This window comes from Staurois parvus, unplaced genomic scaffold, assembly GCF_062004578.1.
Source record: "Staurois parvus isolate SC_StPar_1 unplaced genomic scaffold, SC_StPar_1.0 ptg000014l, whole genome shotgun sequence".
NCBI classification, from domain to species: domain Eukaryota; kingdom Metazoa; phylum Chordata; class Amphibia; order Anura; family Ranidae; genus Staurois; species Staurois parvus.
In genome coordinates this window covers 956,510-980,150 of record NW_028317810.1, presented here as the reverse complement: position 1 = coordinate 980,150, position 23,641 = coordinate 956,510, and the positions used below count along the sequence as shown (strand labels likewise).

Genomic DNA, 23,641 nt, shown 5'->3' with positions numbered 1-23,641 from the left:
GAAAAGTGCAGGCTTAGTGTCAGAAGGGGCAGGGCTTAAGATTAAAAAGGATAGAAGTTGTTTTTCTGTGTATAGCTAGTGCTGAAGATAGATCACAGGGATAAAAGATACACATGCACTGTGAATACAAATGAGAAAACCCTACCCGCAGGGGTAGCTGTGAGACTGGTGCTCTGTCCCTGGAATATCTGGTCTATCTTAGTAAAGAACATAAGGAGCAAGGAAGTTGCTTTGAGCCAGTACAGAGTCCACTGATTCCCCCCAATTCATATTCTGTGCTAGGCCATGTAACACCACAGAAAAAACAAGGACTGCAGTTACATGGATTCTATTGCACTCGGGGTATACTACCACCTACTGGAATTTGGGACACTGGCAAAAAGATTTTATAGCCATCTTCTGTATAATCTCTCCTCTAGCACGAATGCCCCAGTTTTGTGAGTAAGCAATACATAGAGCCAATTATCACAGAGGGAAAGGGCCCGCTTTTCCTTAATGGACGCAAAGAAAAAAAATATACAGTACGTTTTTTCTTTCTCTTTCACTGAGTGAACCAAGACTTCAGGAAGTCTAATACAGCCAGGACATTCAAAAGCAGTCCCGACTGAGGGGTAGGCAACATCCACTGACAGACCCAATACATTTTAGAGGGGCTAGGCATTTCAGAGGTATCTGGAGAAACCAACTTCTGAAACAAGCTACTGTAGATGAGGAGAAAACCTCCCCATCAGATGGAATGACACTGGACATATGAGGGAGGGAGGGAGGGAGGGAGGAAGGAAACAGAAGAATTTTCCTCAAAAATCTGCAGATCAACTGTAAATGAAGGACACAAGTACTGGTGGTCAGGTCTCACAGAGGTCTCTTCATATACAGTATACCATCCTCAACATGAGGTACTTGTAGCAAGAACCAGGCTTTATCCACTTGTGGCCTGATATCGCGCCATCCAGCAACAGATACTTCTTGCCAAACAGAAAAGCATGAAACAAACTGGAGCTAAATCCTCATGCCTCAGCTGAGGTGATCTGGAAGACAAAGAATTGAGAGCAGGAGGAGCAGTATGGACAACAGATACATACTCAGCACTGTCAATGGGGAAGTTCCCAAACCTTCATGGAGTAAAATGACCAGTAGTACTTAAGCACACAACCATACAGAAGAATCCTCCAAAGCAGTAAAAAGTGTCTGTTCTGGTAGTGAATTAGACAGACGTCCAGAGTGTGGAAACCTACCATACTGTATCATAAGGTACCCCAAGGGTGACTTGAAGATACTGCTTCATCCCCAGGCAGATATAGTAAAGCAATATCTGGGATCCAAAGGGATCATCTGGTTGTCTCTCCCGTACTTAAACAAGTAGGTTGCACCTTTAGGCAGAAGGCTGAGGAGTTAAAGGACCTGCAACTTTGAGCCCTATGTCTTGAATGGGAGGTAGTCTCAGACTGCCTACTTACAGTACAACTACTGCTGAAAAAGTATAGGAGAAAGGGGTCATTTCTTCCTTGCCTCAAAGGCATTGAGGCAAGTGTGCAAATCCCAAGAGGTGACATCCCTCAAAGGAAAACTGAGTTGGATGTTTCTTGGATGTATTATCTGCATTCTAGTCACTTAGCCAAAGTGCCATACATATGTGAATAAACAACATCCTGAAACAAGTTTAGATGCTTAGTTAAAAACAACCTCTTATACACCTGAATCATCTGAAAATGGCACAAAAATAACCTTTCTAGGTGAAGACTATGTCAAATCTGAATCAGAGATGGTCAACAGGGTCTCGGTCATGGTTTGAGTTGGGGGCCCAGAAAGGTCAGAGCTAGACTCTGCCGGGGATGACAAAATATACTATATAAACATCCCCTCAACCAGTATGAGATAGTGTAGGCTGAGGTCACTTGTTGCAATGGAACTGTTCTCTGTGCATTTTTGAGAAGACATGTTGCACTGCTTAGCAGAGGACAACTAGGGCAAAAGTAAAGCAAGACCTTCCAGAGGTGATCCATGTGTTTCTACATGAGCAGCAGGAAGCCAGTGCTCCTTCCAGGTTAAATGACAGGAGAAAGTGCTTGGAAAGAGCAACATTCTACCTTGCGCATAATGTCAGAATTAAGTTTCCACAGCCTTACCCGTTACGGAGTTAAAAATGTATGTTACCCCAACATGTCATGTTTCATATATGTGTCTGTGTTACCTTGTACCTGTATTAAAAAGTATCCTGTTCTCTTTGCATTGCTTCCTTTGTGTGATATACCTGGTGATCCTGCTAGTCCCCTGCTTTTCTATTTTAAACTAATCAAGCTAGGCATGGAAGCACATACATCCCAGCAATGTCAATTAGCTTTTTTGCATTCTAATTGGGAGCAAAACCTGCCTGCACTCTAGTGGGCAGACTTCTGGTAACTCCTCTTGCACAGCACTTCACCAGAAAGATCAGTGTACTGCTGTTTCTCTGCCTTCTGCTGACATGCCCCCTGCCAAGCTTGTCATAGTGTATTTCTGTCTCTACATTTTCTACAGGACTGTGTCTGTGCTTTAGTCAACCTTCTACTGCAACCCCCCATCATCACAAGGAGTTTCCACCCACCACCACCAACCTAAGTTCCTTATGCATCTAAGAACAGAAGTGATGTGATCACTAATACAAAATGAAATAAAGGTATTTTTTTTTATATATACAGAAAGGTATTGTCTTGCATTTCTATTTTAAACTGAGTGGGTTATTCTACAAGGTAAGGGTTCGCATATACAGTACTTTAAGATGACGGCGAAGTGAAGTTTAAAATGGTGCCCAACAGTACCATCTGAAGTAGTACCCATGCTTCAGCCTGAGCAGCCTTACTCACTATGTTAGTCTACAGAGACTGGGTCACACCAGAGGCTGTGTCATGGCACTCGACCCTGAAAGTGCTCTGCGGCTGGCTGACACAGTACACACTGGTTTGGAAATGCAAAGCCCAATGTCCAACCTCTCAGGACATTAGCAAAAACAAGAGGCATACTGTGTAGAAGAGGGGTTATATGTGGGCTGGCTTTCAACTTCCTGTGGGTGGCAGTATAACCTGATCGTATTAGAATTCCTGAACTCCTGTGGTTTTACCCACAGTTCACAGGAAGAAGTTGGCTGATCATGTGAGTATAAGAGAATTGCAGAGATGTATATGTCACTGAGATGAGCACAGTTAGAGTGTACACTGAAGGGCTTCCACTACCGTTCAATAAAAAAAACAAAAAAAAACACTCCAGCTGTAGTCCCTATTTTTGCACATCGCGAGTCTGGTTTAATCCCCTTGTTTGTTTCTTAATTTGTAAACTAAACAAATACATATGTGGTAGGGACATTTCGGGGGACATACAGTGGGATAAATAATTATTTGATCCCCTGCAGATATTGTAGGTTTGCCCACTTACAAAGAAATGAAGGGTCATTCATTTTTATCATAGGTGTATTTTAAATGATAGAGACGGAATATCAACCATAAATCCATAAAAAAACACATGATACAAATGTTAAAAATTGAGCTGTATTTCAGTGAGAAAAATAAGTATTTGATCCCCAAGCAAAACATGACTTTGTACTTGGTGGAGAAAACCTTGTTGGCAAGCATAGAGGTAAGATGTTTCTTGTATTTGGTTACCAGATTTGCACACATCTCAGGAGGGATTTTAGTACACTCTTTTTTTACAGATCTTCTCTAAATCTTTAAGGTTTCTTGGCTGTCGCTTGGCAACTTGTAGTTTCATTTCCCTCCATAAATTTTCTATAGGATTAAGGTCTGGAGACTGGCTAGGCAACTCCATTACCTTAATGTGCTTCTTCTTGTGCCACTCCTTTGTTGCCTTGGCAGTATGTTTTGGGTCACTGTCATGCCAGAAGACTCATCCACGACCCATCTTCAGTGTTCTGGCTGAGGGAAGAAGGTTCTCATCCAAGATTTTACAATATATGGCCCTATCCATTGGCCCCTCAATGTGGCAAAGTCGGCCTGTACCTTTAGCAGAAAAACAGCCCCAAAGCGTAATGTTTCCACCTCCGTGGTTGACTCTAAGGATGGTGTTCTTAGGGTCATAGTCAGCATTTTTTAAACATGGCAAGTCGAGTGAATGCCAAAGAGCTCAATTTTGGCCTCATCTGACCACAGCACTTTCTCCTAATCCTTTTTTGAATCATTTAGATGTTCATTGGCAAACTTCAGACAGGCATGTACATGTGCCTTCTTGAGGAGGGCGACCTTGTATCCATACGATATCCATCAGGAGCACAGCTCATATCTCAGTTATACTTAATTCTTATTAGAAGATGACAGAATCCACATGTAAAGACTGAACGCATTCGAACACCTGTTTTCTTCAGGACCACATGTTGACAGTACTGTATACGATTATGTTTTTATCATTACAGCCAAACTCAGTGAAACAGATTTACAATCTGTATGGATTATCGTCTCCATGATATAGAATGGTATCCCCCTACAATCCACAGCCAGCAAACAACAACTACAAGGGAAAAAATGCCGCCAAATAGACTCAGTTTGTATGTCCCCTTTATGAATACTGCACATGTAACAGGGCCATTAGCTGATGTATATATGTAGATTAAAAGTAAGAGTCAGGAGCTTCTTCACTTCCCAATCCTGCGTCTCTTTTCATAGCAGCAGAAATTGGCCACATTACTTTTTTTAGCTGCCAAATGGGCTATAGCCAGGGCTTGGAAGAAACCCTCAGTCCGGATCACGGAGGTGAACAGCATTCTGACCACCCTAATGATCCAAGAGACGATGACCCCTATTCTCCAGGACTCTCATTCCAAATTCCTCAAGATTTGGGGCTCTTGGTGGTCATATGTTCTCCCAACCCTGCACCTGGCTAGTGTGGGTGCCCCTGGTTAATATGATGTTCTCCAGCCTGCAGGATCTCTTCTCTTTCCCTAGTTTCGCCCTGCTTCTTCTCCCCTTCCTTTCCCCTTTCAACCCTCTTACCCCTCACGTTACTACCTTGCACTCCCTCCTCCTTTGTTTTGCCCTATTCCTTCCCTCCCCCACACCCAGATTGTGATCTTCCTACCCTCTGTGGATGGAGGTTCCCCCCACCTTTACGCCCAGTCCTCGTTCCTTTGGGCCCAGTCAACTGTGGTTACCCCTGGCCCTTTTGGCTGGGAGTTTTCAGTCTAGCACATTAAAAATGTATGTACTGATTCTCTAGACCATTTTTTCTTTACTGCTCATGTCCCCTGCCTGATAACTATTTGTTAGCCATTCATTTTGACATGTTCTTTCTTTTAACTTCAATAAAAATCATTGTACCAGAAAAGCAAATATTCAGGGCCCATATAGTTTGAATCATAGGACCCACTTCTCCATCCACATCAAAAGAAACCCATTGGTCACAATGCATGTTTTTATATCCATATTTAATAAAGAAGATGTAATTTGTTTTTTAACTATACCATTTTCTCATTACCGCAATTTTTTGTATATGTGCCCGTGAAAGTCCTTGCTACATACAGTTGTGTCCAAAATTATTCAACCCCCAATGCTGTAAAGGGGTTTAGGGACTATAGTGTACATTTGGAATTGTATTCAGAATCAAATCCTACAAGGACGTTGTAACTACCCAAATGCAACTAAAATGACATCAATTGTTTATGTAATACAGTAGTAAATGGTTCTTATGTGGTTTCTTCATTGCCACAATTATTCAACCCCTTAAAGACTACCACTCTGAAGAACAGAGGTTCATACAGGTGCTTTCCATCAGGTATTGAAAACACCTGTGGATGTCACCGAGCAGCAATCAAGCATAATAAGCACCAATTAGGCAGCTTTAAAATGACTGTGATACTCAGCTCCTTCTAGACATTTACTGGTGTGGTTACAAACATGGTGAAGGCAAGAGAATGGTCCAGGAAGACAAGAGAAGAGGTGATTTCTCTTCACAGGAAGGGCAATGGCTATAAGAAGATTGCAAAGATGTTAAACATACCAAGAGACACCTTAGGAAGCATCATTCGCAAATTCAAGGCAAAGGGCACTGTTGAAACGCTACCTGGTCGTGGCAGAAAGAAGATGCTGACTTCGACTGCTGTGCGCTACCTGAAGCGTAGAGTGGAGAGAAGTCCCCGTGTGACTGCTGAGGAACTGAGAAAAGATTTGTCAGATGTGGGTACAGAAGTTTCAGCCCAGACAATAAGACGCACACTGCGTAATGAAGGCCTCCGTGCCAGAACTCCCAGGCGTACCCCCTTGCTGTCTCCAAAGAATAAGAAGAGTCGACTGCAGTATGCCAAAAGCCATGTGGACAAACCACAAAAGTTGTGGGATAGTGTTCTGTGGACTGATGAAACAAAATTAGAACTGTTTGGGCCCATGGATCAACGCTATGTTTGGAGGAGGAAGAACAAGGCCTATGATGAAAAGAACACCTTGCCTACTGTGAAGCATGGTGGAGGGTCAATCATGCTTTGGGGCTGTTTTGCTTCTGCAGGTACAGGGAAGCTTCAGCGTGTGCAAGGTACCATGAATTCTCTTCAGTACCAAGAGATATTGGATGGAAACGTGATGCAGTCCGTCACACACCTGAGGCTTGGGAGACGTTGGACCTTTCAACAGGACAATGATCCCAAGCATACCTCCAAGTCCACTAGAGCATGGTTGCAGAGGAAAGGCTGGAACATTTTGGAGTGGCCATCGCAGTCACCAGACTTAAATCCGATTGAGAACCTCTGGTGGGACTTAAAGAAAGCAGTTGCAGTGCGCAAGCCTAAGAATGTGACTGAACTGGAGGCCTTTGCCCATGAAGAATGGGCGAAGATACCCGTAGATCGCTGCAAGACACTTGTGTCAAGCTATGCTTCACGTTTAAAAGCTGTTATAACTGTAAAAGGATGCTGTACTAAGTACTAAGATTGAATGTCACTTGGGGGTTGAATAAAACTGATAATGCTGTGAGCACAGAAAAGACATTTGTGGTTATTTCATTATAACTGTTATGTTATATTTGTCTGACCTACAAGTGCCTCTTTAATGTAAATGTAAGCAAGATGACTGAATGATCAAAAGCAATGTCAAACTGGCCAAAACACTCAATTTCAGTGGGGGTTGAATAATTTTGGACACAACTGTATGTGTTTAGTTTATGGATATTAGGGCAGGGGCATATTAGCATAGAATTCTCTTTTATTACATGGTGTTTGTTTTTTGATTGGATCGCTAGGTTTTAGAACTCATGGTACAACTAAGTTTATATAATTAACACAGTACTTCATATTTGCATGAATGATATTTGGGAAAAAATCTACTAAAAAACCCACTGTGCTCCATTCAGCATGTGTTTTTTTTTCCTTGTGAAAAAGGAGTTGTACAATAAACACAACCAAACAAACAGATACTTTACCTGACACTGTTGACGTAGAGGCCTTAGTTCTTTTATAACAGGGGCCAATGCCGACTTTTTATCCGCTATCATGGTATTCAACTTCTTTACCTAAAATAGTAAAGAACATACACAAACATGAAAACACATACATGTTCTTGTGTTAAAAATATTCATATTAATTTGGTTAACCAGCATCTGCAGATCAGCAATCTCATTTAAAATGCATGTCCAGCTAAAACATTCTTTCTTGGACAGAATTGGAAAGGGTTAGAACCCTGTCAGGTTTTACTGCTATCCCAGGTTCCACTAACTTTCTCTCCTGCTTGCAATGTTTCACCAGACAGGAAAGGGGAACTCTCCAACAGCATTATAGACAGAAATAAAAAAATGCCTTTCTTTCGTAGAGTTTCTAAAGGCTTTTCTTTCCAAAGCTAGATCTCCTGTTAGATTTTTAATTGTCTGTGTTCCTGTTGCAGATTTTCATTCAGTTTAACTCTGGTGAAACCATTATTAGCAAGACAGGAAGCGAGGGTAAATTTCTAATCCTGGATAACAGTAAAAACAAAACATGAGACAAAAATTTCCCCACTCTTTCCAAAACTAGAAATTAGGATTTTGGCTTGAAAAGCACTTTAAAAATAGAAAATAATTTTACCTTCAAAAACCTTCTATATACTATGCTGTTACACAGACCATGGATGTGGGCAACTGTGCTGCAGTGCACAGGTGTGACAACAAGTATTATAAAAATGAATAGGAGATTTGTCTCTTCTCAGACCTGGGAGCCAGATTCTGTGGATGGCTCACAACCACAGATTAAGAAAGTCTGAAAACAGGAAGTTTGACTTATGTGTAAATTCTTTATTAAGTTAAGGAATTTACAGGTAAGTCAAAATTACTGTTATCTTAACCATACAGTATGTGATACAGGACTTGTATTTTGGAATGTACCCAAGCAATAAAATGAAAGGTGGGCAGCAACACAGCACACAGGACTGTCCAAAGGCCCACAACAAAACAAACATTAAAGAACCCAAACAAAACACACACGTAGCAGCTTGAAGCGCCTTGTTACCAAAGCTTATATCAGCCAGGGCCTGAACATCTATCTGGTTGAACTTGAAGAATGTGGACACAGAGGACCAATTGGGGCCTTGTAAATCTTGAAAGCAGAAGCTTGATGCTGAAAAGCCCAAGAGACACCAACAACCCTGGTGGAATGAGCTCTGATAGGGAACGGAGGAACTTTCTCAGTAATCATGTAAACCCTAGGGAAAACTCATCTGGCAATGGTGGAGCAGGAAGCAGGATGCCCTCTATGAGGGCCCACTGGCAGAACTGAGAGAGACTTGTGAACTGTGGCTGTAGCTGCCAGGTAGACCCTGACAGCTCTGGTCATATCCAGGCAATGTAGGGCCATTTCCTAGGATGCTTTGGGGCAGGAAAAAGGAAGGAGGAACAATGTCTTCATTGAAGTGTAAAAAAAAGAAAACTTTAGATAGGAAGGAAGGTTTTGGTCTCAAAAACACCTTGTGAAAAATAAAAAGGGCACTTTACAATAAAGAGCTGCCAGCTCCATGGATTCTCTAGCCTTCAGAGTAAACACTTTTTGTGATTCCTTGGACTCCATTCAAGCTCTTTTTCAACTCAGTGAAAGGGGCCTTTTCACCATCCCCAAGAATCAAGCTCAAAACCAAGGCTTAATGCTTCTTTTTGTCACAAGCCCTGTACTCCGAAGTTCACCAATCCTACCTGGAAGGGCCCGTTGTCAGTAGGGGGCCCCGTGAGAGGCTCACTGTCCGGTGACAGTGTGGGGGCAGAGGAGGCGGCAGTCTCAGCTAGTGGAAGTAGTTCACCTTTCACTTCATATGGTGACAGAGCGAGTCGGGGTCCCGGGCAGTGGCAGTGCCTTGTACACGCTGCTAGTGATGGAGCCGGTGGGAAGCTGAGAGGCGATTCAACCATGGGTGCAGGGTGTTCGCCACACACACTCTGCACCCATGGATGACATGTATCAGGCGCAAAGTCGGGGATGATCAGTGCAGCGGAGGTACAGTTACAAGCACCGATCTCCCTGTATGGCTTTCCATGAAGCAGCTGAAAGCTACAGGAGGGAGAGGAGAATCGGCTTCCAGGTGCTTCATTGAAAGCCATACAGGGGGATCGGTGCTTGTAACTGTCCCTCCGTTGCACCAATCATCCCTGTCTGCATCGGATTTCCCTTCTGCCCCCACCCAGTGTGCTCCTCAGCCCCCCCCCCCCCACAAGCCTCTGATGCCTCGTCTTCTCTGACAGTGCCCTGCCCCTCCACCCATCCTCCAAAACAATGGCAGAGCAGAGGAGAGAGCATGGATTTGTGCTTCCTCCCCCTGTCCCCACCCACACTCCAGTCCGAAGAGGATGTGTCCCCACATTGTGTCCAGATCAGCTTGCAGCTCTGTGATGATTCTGAATGTGCCAGTAAGCCAGGAACCATCCACATGAGTCATTCCCTCCCTCCCTTCCCTTTTTTCCTTTCTGTATCCATTTCCTTCCTTCCTCCATCCATTCCCTCCCTTTCCTTTCTTCCTTCCTTACTCCATCCATTTCCTTCCTTCCTTCCCTCCCCTTTCTTCCTTTCCTCCCCTTCCTTCAATCCTTCCTTCATCCATTCCCTCCATCCCTTTTCTTCCTTCCTCCCTCCCCTCCTTCCTTTACTTCCTTCCTTCCTTCCCTTCCTCTCCTCCATCCATTCCCTCCCTCTCTTTCTTCTTTCCTCCTGATATAAGGGGGTACAGGTTCTGTTTATTGATCCCAATCTAATGACAGCCCAACATATATTAGTGCTCCCTGTTCACTCCCTACTGACACTGTCCACTGCCCCCCCCCAAATCAATGTGAAAAAAAAATATACAAAAATAAATTGTAAAAAATAATACAAATAAAAAAAATTCTAACACTCATGCCATTGCTCTACTGACACCATCCACTAGCCAACCAAAAGCATTTTGAAAAAAATTATAAAAACAATAAAACATAACAATGTAAAACAAATTATTAATAACAATAAAGATCTACTGACACCATCCACTGCCCTACTGACACCATCCTGCACATACTACCCACCGCCATAAACTCCACACTCCTCTTTCTGAACATACTACCAACCGCCATACACTCCGCACTCCTCTCCCTGTACATACTACCTACCGCCATGCGCTCCTCTCCCTGTATATACTACCAACCGCCACACACTCCACACTCCTCTCCCTGTACTACTAACCGCCATACACTACGCACTCCTCTCCCTGAACATACTACCAACCGCCATACACTTCGCATTCCTCTCCCTGTACATACTACCCACCGCCATACACTCCACACTATACATTCCCTATTTAATATTAACACATTGTGCACTACTTGAGGCTGTAATTGGTGCTAAAGTTGCTTCAACAAACTGTTGAGCAAAGGCTGTGAATACTTATGTACATGTGTTTTTTTTGGTTTATTATTTGTAATAAATTGCAAAGATTTCAAAACGAACTTCTTTCACATTTTGTAGAATGTTGAGGAAAAAATTTAATTTGATCCATTTTGGAATAAGGCTGTAAACATAACAAAATGTGGCAAAAGTTAAGCGCTCTGAATACTTTCTGGATGCACTGTATGTAAACCATCTCAGACACTATTTAACCACACCCCTTTTAAGCCACACCCATTTTTTAAAGCGCAATTTAAAACACACCCCTCTCTCTCACCCCCCCTCTCTCACTCCTCCTTCTCCTCTCTCTCACTACCCTCTCTCTTACTTCCCCCACATGGCAGCCATCTTTAAACCTGGAAGTGACCAGTGGCCTCTACGGAAAGAAGCCAGGAACATTCATGCAGTCTTCTGAAGTAAATATGTAAATGCCCCTTCTATGCAGCTGAGCTGCAATATGTAGGTGGGGGCGTTGTGTGGGTGTGGCTTGAGTGTAGGCAGGGACACAGGGGGCCCCATTATCTCTTATTGCCCGGAGGCCCCATGAGTTTTCAGTCCACCCCCATTGATCAGTAAAAAAAAATCTGTACACTGTACTGACACTGGTGACAGGGCAGTGAAGGGCTTAACTGGGGGAGGGGGGCGATTAGGGGGTTAAATGTGACCTATCAGCGCTTTTACTGTAAGGTGTAGTGCTTTTGACTCACGTGGATCTGCTTTCTTCTCTCTCTGAAACGGAAGATTGCAGAAGAGAGAGAAGAATGTGCCCCAGGGAGAGAAGCTCTGTGATAGGGCAGTGATCAATCAGATTCAGGCCGAATATCACTGGCCTGAATCTTCTGACTGATTGGTGCTGCACCGAATCACGGCACTGACAGGTTAGCATGCGCACGTCCCCACCCGCGAACACGGCCAGAGTGCAGATCACATATATATACATGATTTTGCACAGGGAGTCCACCCTGTAGCAGTAATCCTGCTATAGGGTGGATGGAAAATGGTTAAAATATCTAAACAGATTTTTTTTTGGATTCTGGATGCAATTAACAAGAACTGTCCTTGAGGCTCTCATCAAGGGGAATTTCTGTCATCAGTAGACATACAAGATGCTTATCTACACATTCCCATCCTCCTCTCCCAACAACACTTTCTGCCGTTTGTTGTGGGAGACCAAAACTTCCAATTTGTATCACTACCATTTGGGCTCTCCTCTGCACCCCAAGTGTTCACAAAAGAGCTTGCCTTACTTCTGACTCTTCTGCAGACCAAGGGCATTCATCTCACAGGTTACTTCGAAAACCTCTTGCTGTACGACTCCTCAGGCAAAACCTTGTCTGCCACTGTCGGGTGGACAATTCAGTTGCTTGGTTCAAACTTTTGGCTGGATAAATCATTTTCCAAAGTCTGCTCATTCAGGGCCCAAAGCAAACCTTAAGGGCTGGCCCCACACAGTGGGTCCTGGGTATGGCCCCCAAGGTACACACCAAAGGTAACCAATCCAGAAACGTCTATACAGCACAGAGCAATAAGCATTCCGATTCAGATAGAAATATCAGAGAAAAAACATTGAATGGTTTAAAAAGAAAAATACTTCTCTAGAGGAGAACAGGTCCAGGGCCAGGGCCAACATACGGCTGATTAGGCAGCCTTAGTATGTCAGGATGGGGAGTGATAAAATCAGATTTTCCAGCCAATTACAAAATGCACCTTCACTTGTGTAGACAAAAATCCTTGCACCAGCCTTGAACAGGTCCATCACCTAAGGACGCTAGCAAAAAATCGAGTCTCATGGATTTTTTGAGTGCGACATAGCAATGGCCATAACAAATGCTTTTGCTAATGTCATGTGAAGGTACCCCTCATATAACCCACAGTATGAATGCAAGTCCTGTGTCCTGTACTGTACAATTAATATAATCCTATCTGGCAGAAGGTTTAGAAGCAATCAATTATGATAAAAAGACAGTAAAAATTAAATAAGACCAATTAAAGTCAGCAGGAACCAATCTGCACAGACAATTATCAGCAGAAAGTTGTAAGTAGTGTTGACTTTTCACAAATTCCTATTACCACTGTACTCTACAGTGTTCGTGCCTTGAGACCATTAATTCAGACAGAGGAGAGGATTACAGAAATGCCTAGTCCAAATAAGCAAACCTACAAACCTACTAGTCTCTGACATCTATCCATAGCTTAAAGCAGAGTAGAAGACTTTCATTCATCAAGGTCAAACAGACGTACAGTGTATTACAAACATCCCCGTTTAAGGACGTTAGGCTGTTTGGGAAAAAAATTTAACATTTCAGACTCTAACGATAGGCTTAATGAGAAATGTATTATTATCCCATATTTATAAAGCACCAACATATTATGCAGCACTATGTATTAAGAAGTGAAAGGTTAAAGTTACAGACTCCAGACAAAAGGAGAGCAGGACCCTGCCTGTATGAGCTTACAATGTAAGAAAATAGAAAACAATGAACAAAAGAGGCAAGAGAGATGGCAATTTAATTAGGTAATTTGAGTTAGGTACATAGTAGTGAATGATTGAAATAGAAAGAAATATAAATATATATATATACTGTATATATATGTTTAAGAGATGGGTTTTAGGGACTATGTAGAGCAGCAATGATCAACTGGAGTTTTTCTTTTAGGGCCACATGTGGCCCTTTTGCTCCTGCTTTGCGGTCCTCAATTAATTAACTGAAAGTGGGCCCAGTTGTTTTTTACTTCCCAAAAGTTACACTTCCATATGACATTTTGTGGTTAGCAGTTTAAAAATGATGCATGGCTTTTTTCTCTGGTATAGCATAAGTTGCAATGTTTACTGTAATATTAATTACCAAAGTGCTATAATCCTTTTCTGAAATAAAGCGGTGTGGCTCTTATATCAGCCCCTTGAAGATTAACTCCACTCCAGTTTGACCCACTGTTTCATTTGAGATTGACATGTCTTGTTTAAAGGTTTAAAGGCAGCAGCAATAGGGCTAGGCAGAGAATTCCAGAAAATGAAGGCTGTTCTATACAAATCCTGTAGGTGTTCATAAGAAGATATTATGAATGAAGAGAATACTACTAGGGAAGCTGAGAAGAAGGTTTGGAGACAATTTGTGTATGAGGTCACAAATATCAGTGGGTGAGTAGTAAAGTGTTTGAATGCAGCGCACTTGGGGGTGTAATGAATGTGAGAGGTAATGTTAGGGGAGAGTTGAGTGGCCCTGAAACATTAAATGTGTCAGGTAGGTAGGATGGCAGTGCCATTTACTATAAAAAGAAGTGGTTTGAAAAGTAGAGGAGGGAAGATATTAACTCTTTATTGGTATCTTTAATAAACATAATGCAAAAAATGTACATTTACTAGTTATCAGAGACAATGCATCCATGGGTAGTGTTAATTCAGTTTGATTTATTTGGGTCCTTGGTTTAGTTACACTATCAGGCAAATTTACAATAATTATTTGTGCTAAATTTAGAAACAGTTGGGTTGAGCTGAAAATCTATGGTAAAACGTTTAACAAAATTTGTCTTAGTCCATTTGAAGCAATTTGTACCTTCAGTATTTCTCCACATGGTATGCATGCTGGGTCAAATTATTATTAGGCACGAGTAGAGTGTTTAGCTCTAAACTCCTCATCTCATGATGTCTCGTGCACTGTAGGAGGCCACAGACCAGGGGAGTAAACTCACAGTGCTCAGAAGGAAACTGCTATCTATGGTTAGGATACAGAGGCATGTAGGGTTGCCTCATAGTCACAGCTCAGCTGCTGCTAGGCAATAAATACAATTCTAAATCTTCGATAGAGAGGAACACAGTTCAGGCATATAAACACTCCACTTAAGTTCTGCCTCTGTGCATTGTAACGAAAATATTTAGAATAAAATTACCATTTCAGACATGTCATCCAGAGTTCTTCCCTTCATTTCATCTACTTCACTTTTCAAAGCAGACACTCTCTCCAGCTCTTCTTGGGTGTCACTGTATCCAGATAGCCCTCTTTTCTGCTCTATGGCTTGCTGGAGAAAATCAAATAATTAATGTCATGGAAGAATTATCTTACACAACTTGAATAAAACCCTGTATACATAGTAAAATTTACTGACAGAAAACAGTAATAGTGGTTGTACAATGATCTTAAAGTGATTGTAAAAGTTTTTTTTTCTAAAATAATAATAAATAATAATAATAAACATGTCATACTTACCTGTTGTGTGCAATGGTTTTGCACACAGCAGCCCCACCCCTCCTCTTCTGGGATTCTCCTCCAGCCCTCCTGCCTTCCAAGTGCCCCCTTAGCAAGCCACTTGCTATGGGAGCACTCATCTGGGCTCGATCCCGAGCCACACTGTGTGCATCTACTGACATACACAATGCAGCTCAGCCCCACGCCCCGCTCACAGGATTTGACTGACAGCAGCAAGAGCCAATGGCTGCCAAGCCTCCTGTGAGAAGAGGGGAGAGAAGAGCAGTGTTGCTGCAGACAGGCACAGCGCTGGATCGAAATCAGGCTCAGGTAAGTATTTATGGGGGGCTGGGTGTAGCTGACATGGAAAGGTTTTTTTTACCTTAATGCAGAGAATGCATTAAGGTAAAAAACCTTTTACCTTTAAAACCACTTTCTGCTTGCACTGGCTTCCAATGACAAGTGTATTTTTACAATCTCTGCAAACGCCAAATTATAAAATCACCAGCAAAAGGATTATAAATGCAACACATCATCAGCTAGTGTAATCTGCAGAAAGAAACAGAACACACCAGCTGTAAACAGCACTGAAGCTGAACTTCAGGCAAACAGCTAATTACACAGATAAAATACATATCTGGCCCTGAAATTTGCAAAGCCTTGCCAGACAGCACTGTAAGTATGGTGATCTGACTTTACTGCAATTAAGCTAAAAAACCTAAACAATCTCCATGCTCTCTACTTGTGATTGGAAAACAAAGGAACAATAGCGGACTGATGAGGCCATCTCCTTGCTCTATACAGTATTTCCTTGTCAGCAAATGTACATACAGCACACCTGGCTAGAGAAATACCAGGGGACTAATACCAAATTAAATTTGGGTGCTTACACCAGACAGTGTTTCCCCTATTTCCTCTGATTTTTGTTTTATCCCTTGAACCCTTGTTACAATATGCAGGCAATACCCTAGATATTACTGCCATATCTTTCCAGGGTCACCATCACAAGACTGCAGTGTATGACGACATCCCCCTTTTTTACATTACAAATCCTATATAAAACTCTGGAAATATGGCTCCTTATCAAACTTCAAGGGTAACCTGCAGAAATCAAAGGCCCTAAATGTATTATTGGATGAACCTACTTTGAAGTCCCTGTGCCCTAGTTTTCCTTTCTGTTGAGTGCCCCAAACTCCCAAGTACTTGGGCACACACATCCCAGCCAACCCAGATTTGATATTTAAATTCAGCTTCCTTCCTTCCACTCTTGAATTCTATTTGAAAAGACCTCAGCATATGGAATTATCTCACACTCTCCCGGTCGGAGAAGTGTATTGTCTTAAAAATGAACATCATGCCCTGACTACTGTACCTGCTCCAGACCTTACCCATACATGTCCCAGGGACATTGTTCGAATCCCTTACAGTGGAAAGTATCCAATGTATTTGGAGAGACAAGGCTCCACGTATCAGCAGAGATGTAATGATTAGGCCAAAAGCTACAGGTGGGGTAGCAGTTGCCAGATCAAGCAAGCTACTACACCGCTGTACATATGGTGCAAGTAATAGACTTGTGCAAGCACAGTGAGTTCAAACTGTGGGTCTTGCTAGAACTAGATGCTCAATAGTACCATTAACGGGTCTGCCAAGGGCAGGACAACATATCCCCGTCTCCTTTTAGAAACATCCATTAACTGGCCCTACGCTATGTGAAATGGCCAGATACTTTTCCATTTTTAACATCTGGTGCTTTCCCTCTTCCGGGATGAAAGCAGCAGCTATGCAGAGCTCTGTCCTGGCTTCTTCACCCTTCACTGATCCTGCTGTTCTGATAATACTTTTTGTCTTAGGAGTCTAGTTTCATCACCTACATCTGCCCTCACCTCCTTTACCCTATCTCAGTTTAGTAGATGCAGGTACCGGCAGACGTAAATTTGATTGAGGCAGCAACCATATATATCTTACCTGTCTTCTCGCCCTCTGCCCTCCCCCACACCTAACCAACTTTAATTTTTTTTTTGTATTTCAATGGTTTTTATTAACTTTTGTAAACAAATGAACAAGAAGGATTAGAGCAAAAGACACGCCGGCAGGGTCTATCAATGGTACATAAAAAATAAAGAAATCAGTACTGTAACTCCAACAATGCAAGAGGCGTGCCCACGTAGGGGCTATCAATAACACATAAAATACAGAAACAGTGATATAACACCAACAAAAATTTCCAGCCAAAGGCAAATATCTATCGCCTCATGTAATCAAACAAAAAAGAAAGAGGAAAAAAGAGTAAAGAAGGAAGAAGAAAACAAGACCAGAAGCAGGGATCCGGGAATGCAAATACCATACAGTGTCATAAACCCACACTAGCCGGAGGGAGAATGGGAAAAGCATATGTCAACCACGGCTCCCATATTTTCAAAAATTTACGTTGGGAGTCATTACGGATACACGAAATCTGTTCATTGAGCATCAGAGTGGTCATACGGTCCCGCACCCCCTGAAGAGGGACAGACGGGCTCTTCCTGGGCAATTGTTCTAGTGGCCGACAGAAACACATAAGAAGCCAACTTCTGCTGATGAGCCAACAGGCCCGATATGGGACAATGAAGCAAAGCACACCAAGCCTCTCGGCGTATAGAGAGATGGAACAAGGTGTAAAGAAGGCCAAAGACACGAGACCAAAAACGAAGCAGTCTCGGACATGACCACCATTTATGCAACACATCTCCACGATGGCCACAACCCCGAAAGCAGTGATCACTATAGGCAGGGTTCTCCTGGGCTATACGAGCCGGGACCCAATACCAACAAAACAGTACTTTGTATGCCGCCTTCAGCATGGCCGTAATAAATGAACATTTAGCTACAAATGACAAGTCCTTATTCCAATCCTCCAAATCCACGACCATCCCCAAGTCACGCTCCCACTGGACAACATATGATAGAGAATTACGAATTGGGCACCTATTCAAGGATGCATATAGTAGGGAAACAAGACCCGAGGCGCCTGGACGCTGTTGGCAAAGCTGTTCAAAGGCTGCTTTCTGATATGGAAAGGCAGAAGTGCCACGCAGTGAGGTCAACCAGTGTCGCAATTGAAGGTAACGGAGAAATTCTGCCTGAGGGATCTCCCGTGATTCCCAAAGAAATTTCCAGGTGGGGGAAGGATCGAGAGGTCACAAAGTGTCGCACCTGTGAAAAACCGTTGGCCACCCAACAAGAGAACACCCCTGGCTGATTCAGACCCCGTGGAAAAAGAGGATTATTGATAAATCGGGAGCAAGGGCAGAAAGGGCGACATCAAGCCACTAGAGTATTGTACCAAATCCCACACTCTTAGTCCGTTAAGCAAAATGGCAAAATGGGACTCAATGTTCTCGGGGTGTTGGGCCGGTGGGAGCCATAAAAGCATCAACGTCGCAAAGGGGGCACAGTTAGGTAGTTCCAAAAGGACCCAGAGAGGAACATAAGAGGAAGTGAGCAACATAGACAGGGGGGCAATCTGGCTCGCCTAGTAATACTTAGCCACATTAGGCACCCCAAGATCTCCATTCAGTCTATAGGCAAAAAGCGTGTTTCTGGAGACTCTGGGGTGTCTGTCAGCCCAGATAAATCGCCTGAAGTAACCTGAGAAAATGAGAAGGAACCCACACTGCGACGGTGCAAAAATAATACAATAATTTAGCCAGGATAGTCATTTTCACCGAATTAACCTGTCCAATCCAGGACAGGTGCTGGAGTTGCCAAGACTGCATAAAGGAGGACACAGAGCGAAGCAATGGATAATAATTTGCAGTAAACAAAGAGCCATAAGTGGGGGTCAGGAGAATGCCCAAGTATTACAGGGAAAAGGAAGCCCATTTGTAAGGGAAGTGGGATTACAGGCATGAAACCAAATCTGAGGCCAAAGTGATATTGAGAGCAACAGTCTTATCCAAATTAATACGGAGACCCAAAATCAAAGAAAAACACGCAAGGACCCATTGTAAGTTTGGAAGCGTCATGAAAGGATTAGTGAGAGTCAACAGGGCATCGCCCGCAAAAAAGTTCAACTTAAATTCCTGTCCAGCATAAGGGACACCAGATACATTACACTCTACTTGGAGAGCCAAAACCAGTGGCTCCAGCGCCAGGACAAAGAGCGCCGGAGACAAGGGGCATCCCATTCTCGCCAAATTGGAAAAGGATCTGAGAAATACCTTGCACACTTAACCGAAGCCGAGGGGGAAGAATACAAGGCCTGGATCCAAGAAAGGATAGAATCCCCAAAGCCCCAACGGGACAGCACAAACCGCAGATATTCCCAGGATAGGGAATCAAAAACCTTGTATATATCTAAAGACAATAGAAATCCCGGAATTTTGCCCTGTTGTAGGTGGTGTACAAGGTGAACAACTTTACAAACATTATCACCCGCCTGCCTCCCAGGGATGAATCCCACTTAGTCCCTGTGGACCAGACTCTGCAAATATTTATTGATACGAAGACTGAGAATCTTGCCCAATATCTTCAGATCCTCATTAAGAAGAGAAATGGGCCGGAAGGCTTGTGGTTCCTGCACGTCTTCCGTTGTCTTAGGAATCATTGAGATATGAGCTCTAAGCACGCCCGGAGAAGGAAAAGAACCCTGTCGCAATTCATTAAAATAACCAGCCAAAAAGAGCGCCAGCAGGGTTGCAGATTTCTTGTAATAGAGACCTGAAAAGTCGCCAAGACCCAGGGTCACGGTGAACCGTAAACATTTGATAGCTTGAAGCACTTCTGATACAGTTAGACCTGCATTAAGGGCAACCCGCGCCGCTTCGGACAATCCAGGGAGTTGTAGATCTTGAAAGAACGCTTCCGCCTGAGCTAACGGAAAGGGATTCGGTTTGGCGTATAAGCGTGAAAGAAAGTCCGTGAAACGCGAGATGACCTGCTGAGGATTGGAGGTATAGCCTCCCGCAGGGAGTCACAACCAGACCATGGAATTGAGTTTCCTAGCCAGCATCAGATCTGGTTTATTAGCACAGGTATAAAATGTATGTTTGGTCCAACGCAGGGACCGTTCAGTCTCTGAAGAAGCAAGTAAGTCCAATTCTGCTGCAAGGGCGTCCCGCATTCGTTTATGGGCCGTGGACGGGTGCTACTTCCAACGATCATCCACAGAGGCTAGCAGACAGTGAAGGTCCAAAAGACGACACTCCCACTAACGTGCCGCAGACAGCTGTATAATGTGACCACGCACTGTAGCTATATGCGCCTTCCACAGGGGCACTGCCGAAGAAACCGATTCCGAGTTCTCCGTAAAATATGTTCGTATGGAAGATTCAATTTGCTGGCAAGGGGCCTGGGTGGTCAATAAGGACTCATTAATGCGCCAGTGAAAAGGGCGCCGTGTCAACCCCGAATGTGTAAGAAGTAGAACCAGGGGATCATGGTCTGACCAAGTCAAGGAAGGGATAGCTATCCACCTGACTAAAGGGAGCTGTTGAACATTCATAAATACGTGGTAAATTATGCAAAAACTATTATGAGGATTCGAGTAGAATGTGAAGTCGTGTTCAGTCGGGTGAAGTTCCCTCCAAATGTCTGCCAGCTCTGCAGACTGCAGGAGAGAGCGCATGAATTCCTCCTGCACTAAGTCGTGAGAAGGGGCCGCCCCTCGAACATAGCGCCCATCTAGAGCAGACTACTGTATAAGGTAACATTTGAATCCCCCAGAAGAAGAAGAAGAAGAAGGCCCTTGGAGTGTCGGGAAATGATGGTACAGAGATGTGAGAAGAATTTGTGCTGAAAGCGATTGGGAGTGTAATAAAAAACAAAAGTGACCTCCTGATCCAAAAGGTTGCCCTGCAGGAGCAAGTACCTGCCTGTGGGGTCCGCTACATTCCAAACACAGCTAAAAGCGAGATTGCGTTTGAAGGCTATCAGAACACCCCGTCGTTTCTCAGGAGCCGAGCCCTTGTAGAAAGTGGGATAATGAGGTGATAGATACCGTGGGCAGAGAACTGGGAAAATCTGGTTTCCTGCAAGCATACCATGTCAATTTGTTGCGATCTGAGGTGATGAAAAATGTTAGACCGCTTCGGAGACGGATTAAAGCCTTGGATATTATGTGAGCGCACTTTCAAAGGGGCAAAGCCATGATGAGATCAGTGTAATCCGCTCAGCAGAAAAGGCTGAAGAACAGGTTGGACTAGATCGTAGAGGGGTCCTAGGAAAGGCCCTCTTCCGGTCGGATGCCTTCTGCCAGAGGCGGCCAAGATGAGGTGGCCCTGCTTGAGATCCAGATGAATGTGTCAGACTCTGCACAGTGCCTTCTGGTGGGATAAGATGCAAGGATTCTAGGAGAGAGTGGGCTTCCTCCAGCGTGGCTACAGAGTAGCTACGGCCTTGGTAGACGAAGGTGAGGCGGAATGGAAAGCCCCATGCGTACTTGATACTGCGATTTATCAGGACCGAAGTGAAGGGCTTCAACTGGTGGCGCTTCTGCAGAGTGATCTGGAAAAGGCCCGAGAAGAGCTGATAACGATGCCCCTGGAAGCTGAGGTCTGGGTTGTTCCTGGCAGCCAAGAGAATGGTTTCCTTAGTGCAGTAATAGGTGATTTTGATAATAATGTCTCTTGGAGGCCTCTCCAGCCGTCTGAAAAACAACATGCACGGTGTATGCAGTCAAATTCGAGATGGTCAATGGGAATGGCAGGGGTCAGCTCCTGAAACAGGGCAGAAGTGGTTGAGGTGAGGATTTCAGAATACCCGTAAGCGCAAGTTGCCGCGGCGTCCGACAATTCTTTCTTAAGGTCGCACAGGTTCTGCTCAAGGCTTTCAATGACCGTGGCCGCAGTATCCATTTTATCCTCGAGATCATTCGTCTGGTTGCCCAGCTCTCTGATTTCTCCTGAGAGGCGGTCTGCCAGTTTGGAAGTAGCGGAGGACAATTCGATCTGGAGCATAAACTTAAAGTGATCCAGGAGCTCCGCATCTCGCAGGGTCGGTGCAGGGGATTGCAGGGGTGCCCCTGGCTCGAGGCCAGGGATCCATTTGCGGCCTCCGGTGGGTAGGCTGCAAATTCCGGAGCGGCCTGCCAAGCACTGGAGGTACAGGCAGCCCCAGTTTTCTTCCCCATCAAAGCGGCTGGGGAGGCAGCGATCCGGGGAGGGTCAGTGGGTAGCTGGCTGACCCCCCAGAGAGCTGTCAAAGTGGCCGATGTGCTTGGTGGGCGAGGAGCGCGCCTCCCGAGCAGCCATCATGGGTGCTGCTCAGGAGTGCCCCCCCTTTAATTTCTTTTTTAAGCCCCTAATACCATTATGCTTTGTTTGAATATACTATACTGTATATATTGACCCTCTGCTTTTTATTCATTATGTGGAAACTATATTGCATAGCATGCAATTGATGTTTTTTCTTTTTTTCTTATCGTAATGGCAAAACCCTCATCTAAATAAAGAAAGTTTTTTAAAAATGTATGCTTACAATACAGTCAGGATAGCATTACAAGACAATGTGTTCCTAAGCATTCCTCTGACATGGGGCCTAGTGCCTAGGGTAATAGCCAGGCATTTCCATTTGCATGCATATTTATGTGAGCCGGCTGCATGGGTCTATTTAGTGATCACAGCTAAACTAAGAAATTGCTGGATGGTTTTAAGTTATTACATCGTGACCTGATGCTGTTGTTCTAATATCCGTTGCTGACCCCACTTGCCTTTGGACATGCTTCTATTCTGCCTACCCTCTGCTCACTGAGCTTACCCTCAGACCACCTTCTACTCTGCTTACATGTTACTGACCTGGCTAGTTCCTTACTATGACTTACCCATGCCTTATTGACTCCCAGGTGTAACCTCATCCTGCTTTCTGATCAGAACTCTGCCTGCTAAACTGCCTACGGTTTGTCTCCATGGTTGCCAAATTCAGCTACCAGCTGCTAAACCAATCTAAATCCTGTCTTGTGCAGTGACTATTCTGCAGCCCTGCTCTTCCTAAAATCCTACATCTATCTATCTTCAAGATGACCTGCCAGCAAAGCCACCCCTCAGAGTTTCTACAGACATCTCTAGATTGGAGATTTGGCACTCATGCCACTCTGTGCCCTCTTCGACCAGAGGTATAAGGGAAGCCCTCTCCTCACTTTAACAAGGTACATGATATTTAATTTAATTTACTAATATATGTAATGATTTTTTAACAAACACATAATTGTATTATTGTTGTGTCTGGTGCCATGAGTTCAGAATTAAGAGTTCATACACACTGAAGAACTGCAATGGGTAAAAAATGACTGGTAATGAAAGACAAACTTTTGAGGGCATCAAATTAAAAAAATAACAGTACCACTGTCTGTTGGATGTTTTCTTCAGTTTAGTAAATCTTTATAGATTTCAATTTAGGGAAACCAGTAACAGTTTAAACACTGAAAATTTCTACAATTTATTTAACCACTTGCCCTCCAGAACATGTTGCCCCCTTCGAGACCAGAGTATTTTTTGCTATTCAGCACTGCACTACTTTAAAGTGGACTGTCACGATATGAGTTCTCTGCCAGCCTAGTTATTAATCTCCAGGTATTAATTCCTTGTTCCTAATACCTCCTGGCCATAGGGAGGGCATCCTCCAATTAGTATTCACTCCTGTGTGCCAA

The 23,641-nt window shown here is 43.7% G+C and overlaps 1 protein-coding gene across 1 annotated transcript in view; it reads right to left on the bottom strand.

Moving 5' to 3' along the window:
• Positions 1-23,641, bottom strand: part of IFT81 (intraflagellar transport 81) — a 227,136-nt gene that overhangs the window by 43,535 nt on the left and 159,960 nt on the right. The window contains exons 13-14 of the mRNA XM_089676578.1: positions 14,723-14,851; positions 7,390-7,479 (exon numbers count right to left, since the gene is read on the bottom strand). Of these exons, the coding sequence (XP_089532704.1) occupies positions 7,390-7,479; positions 14,723-14,851 (219 nt within the window). The remainder of the gene's footprint in view (positions 1-7,389; positions 7,480-14,722; positions 14,852-23,641) is intronic.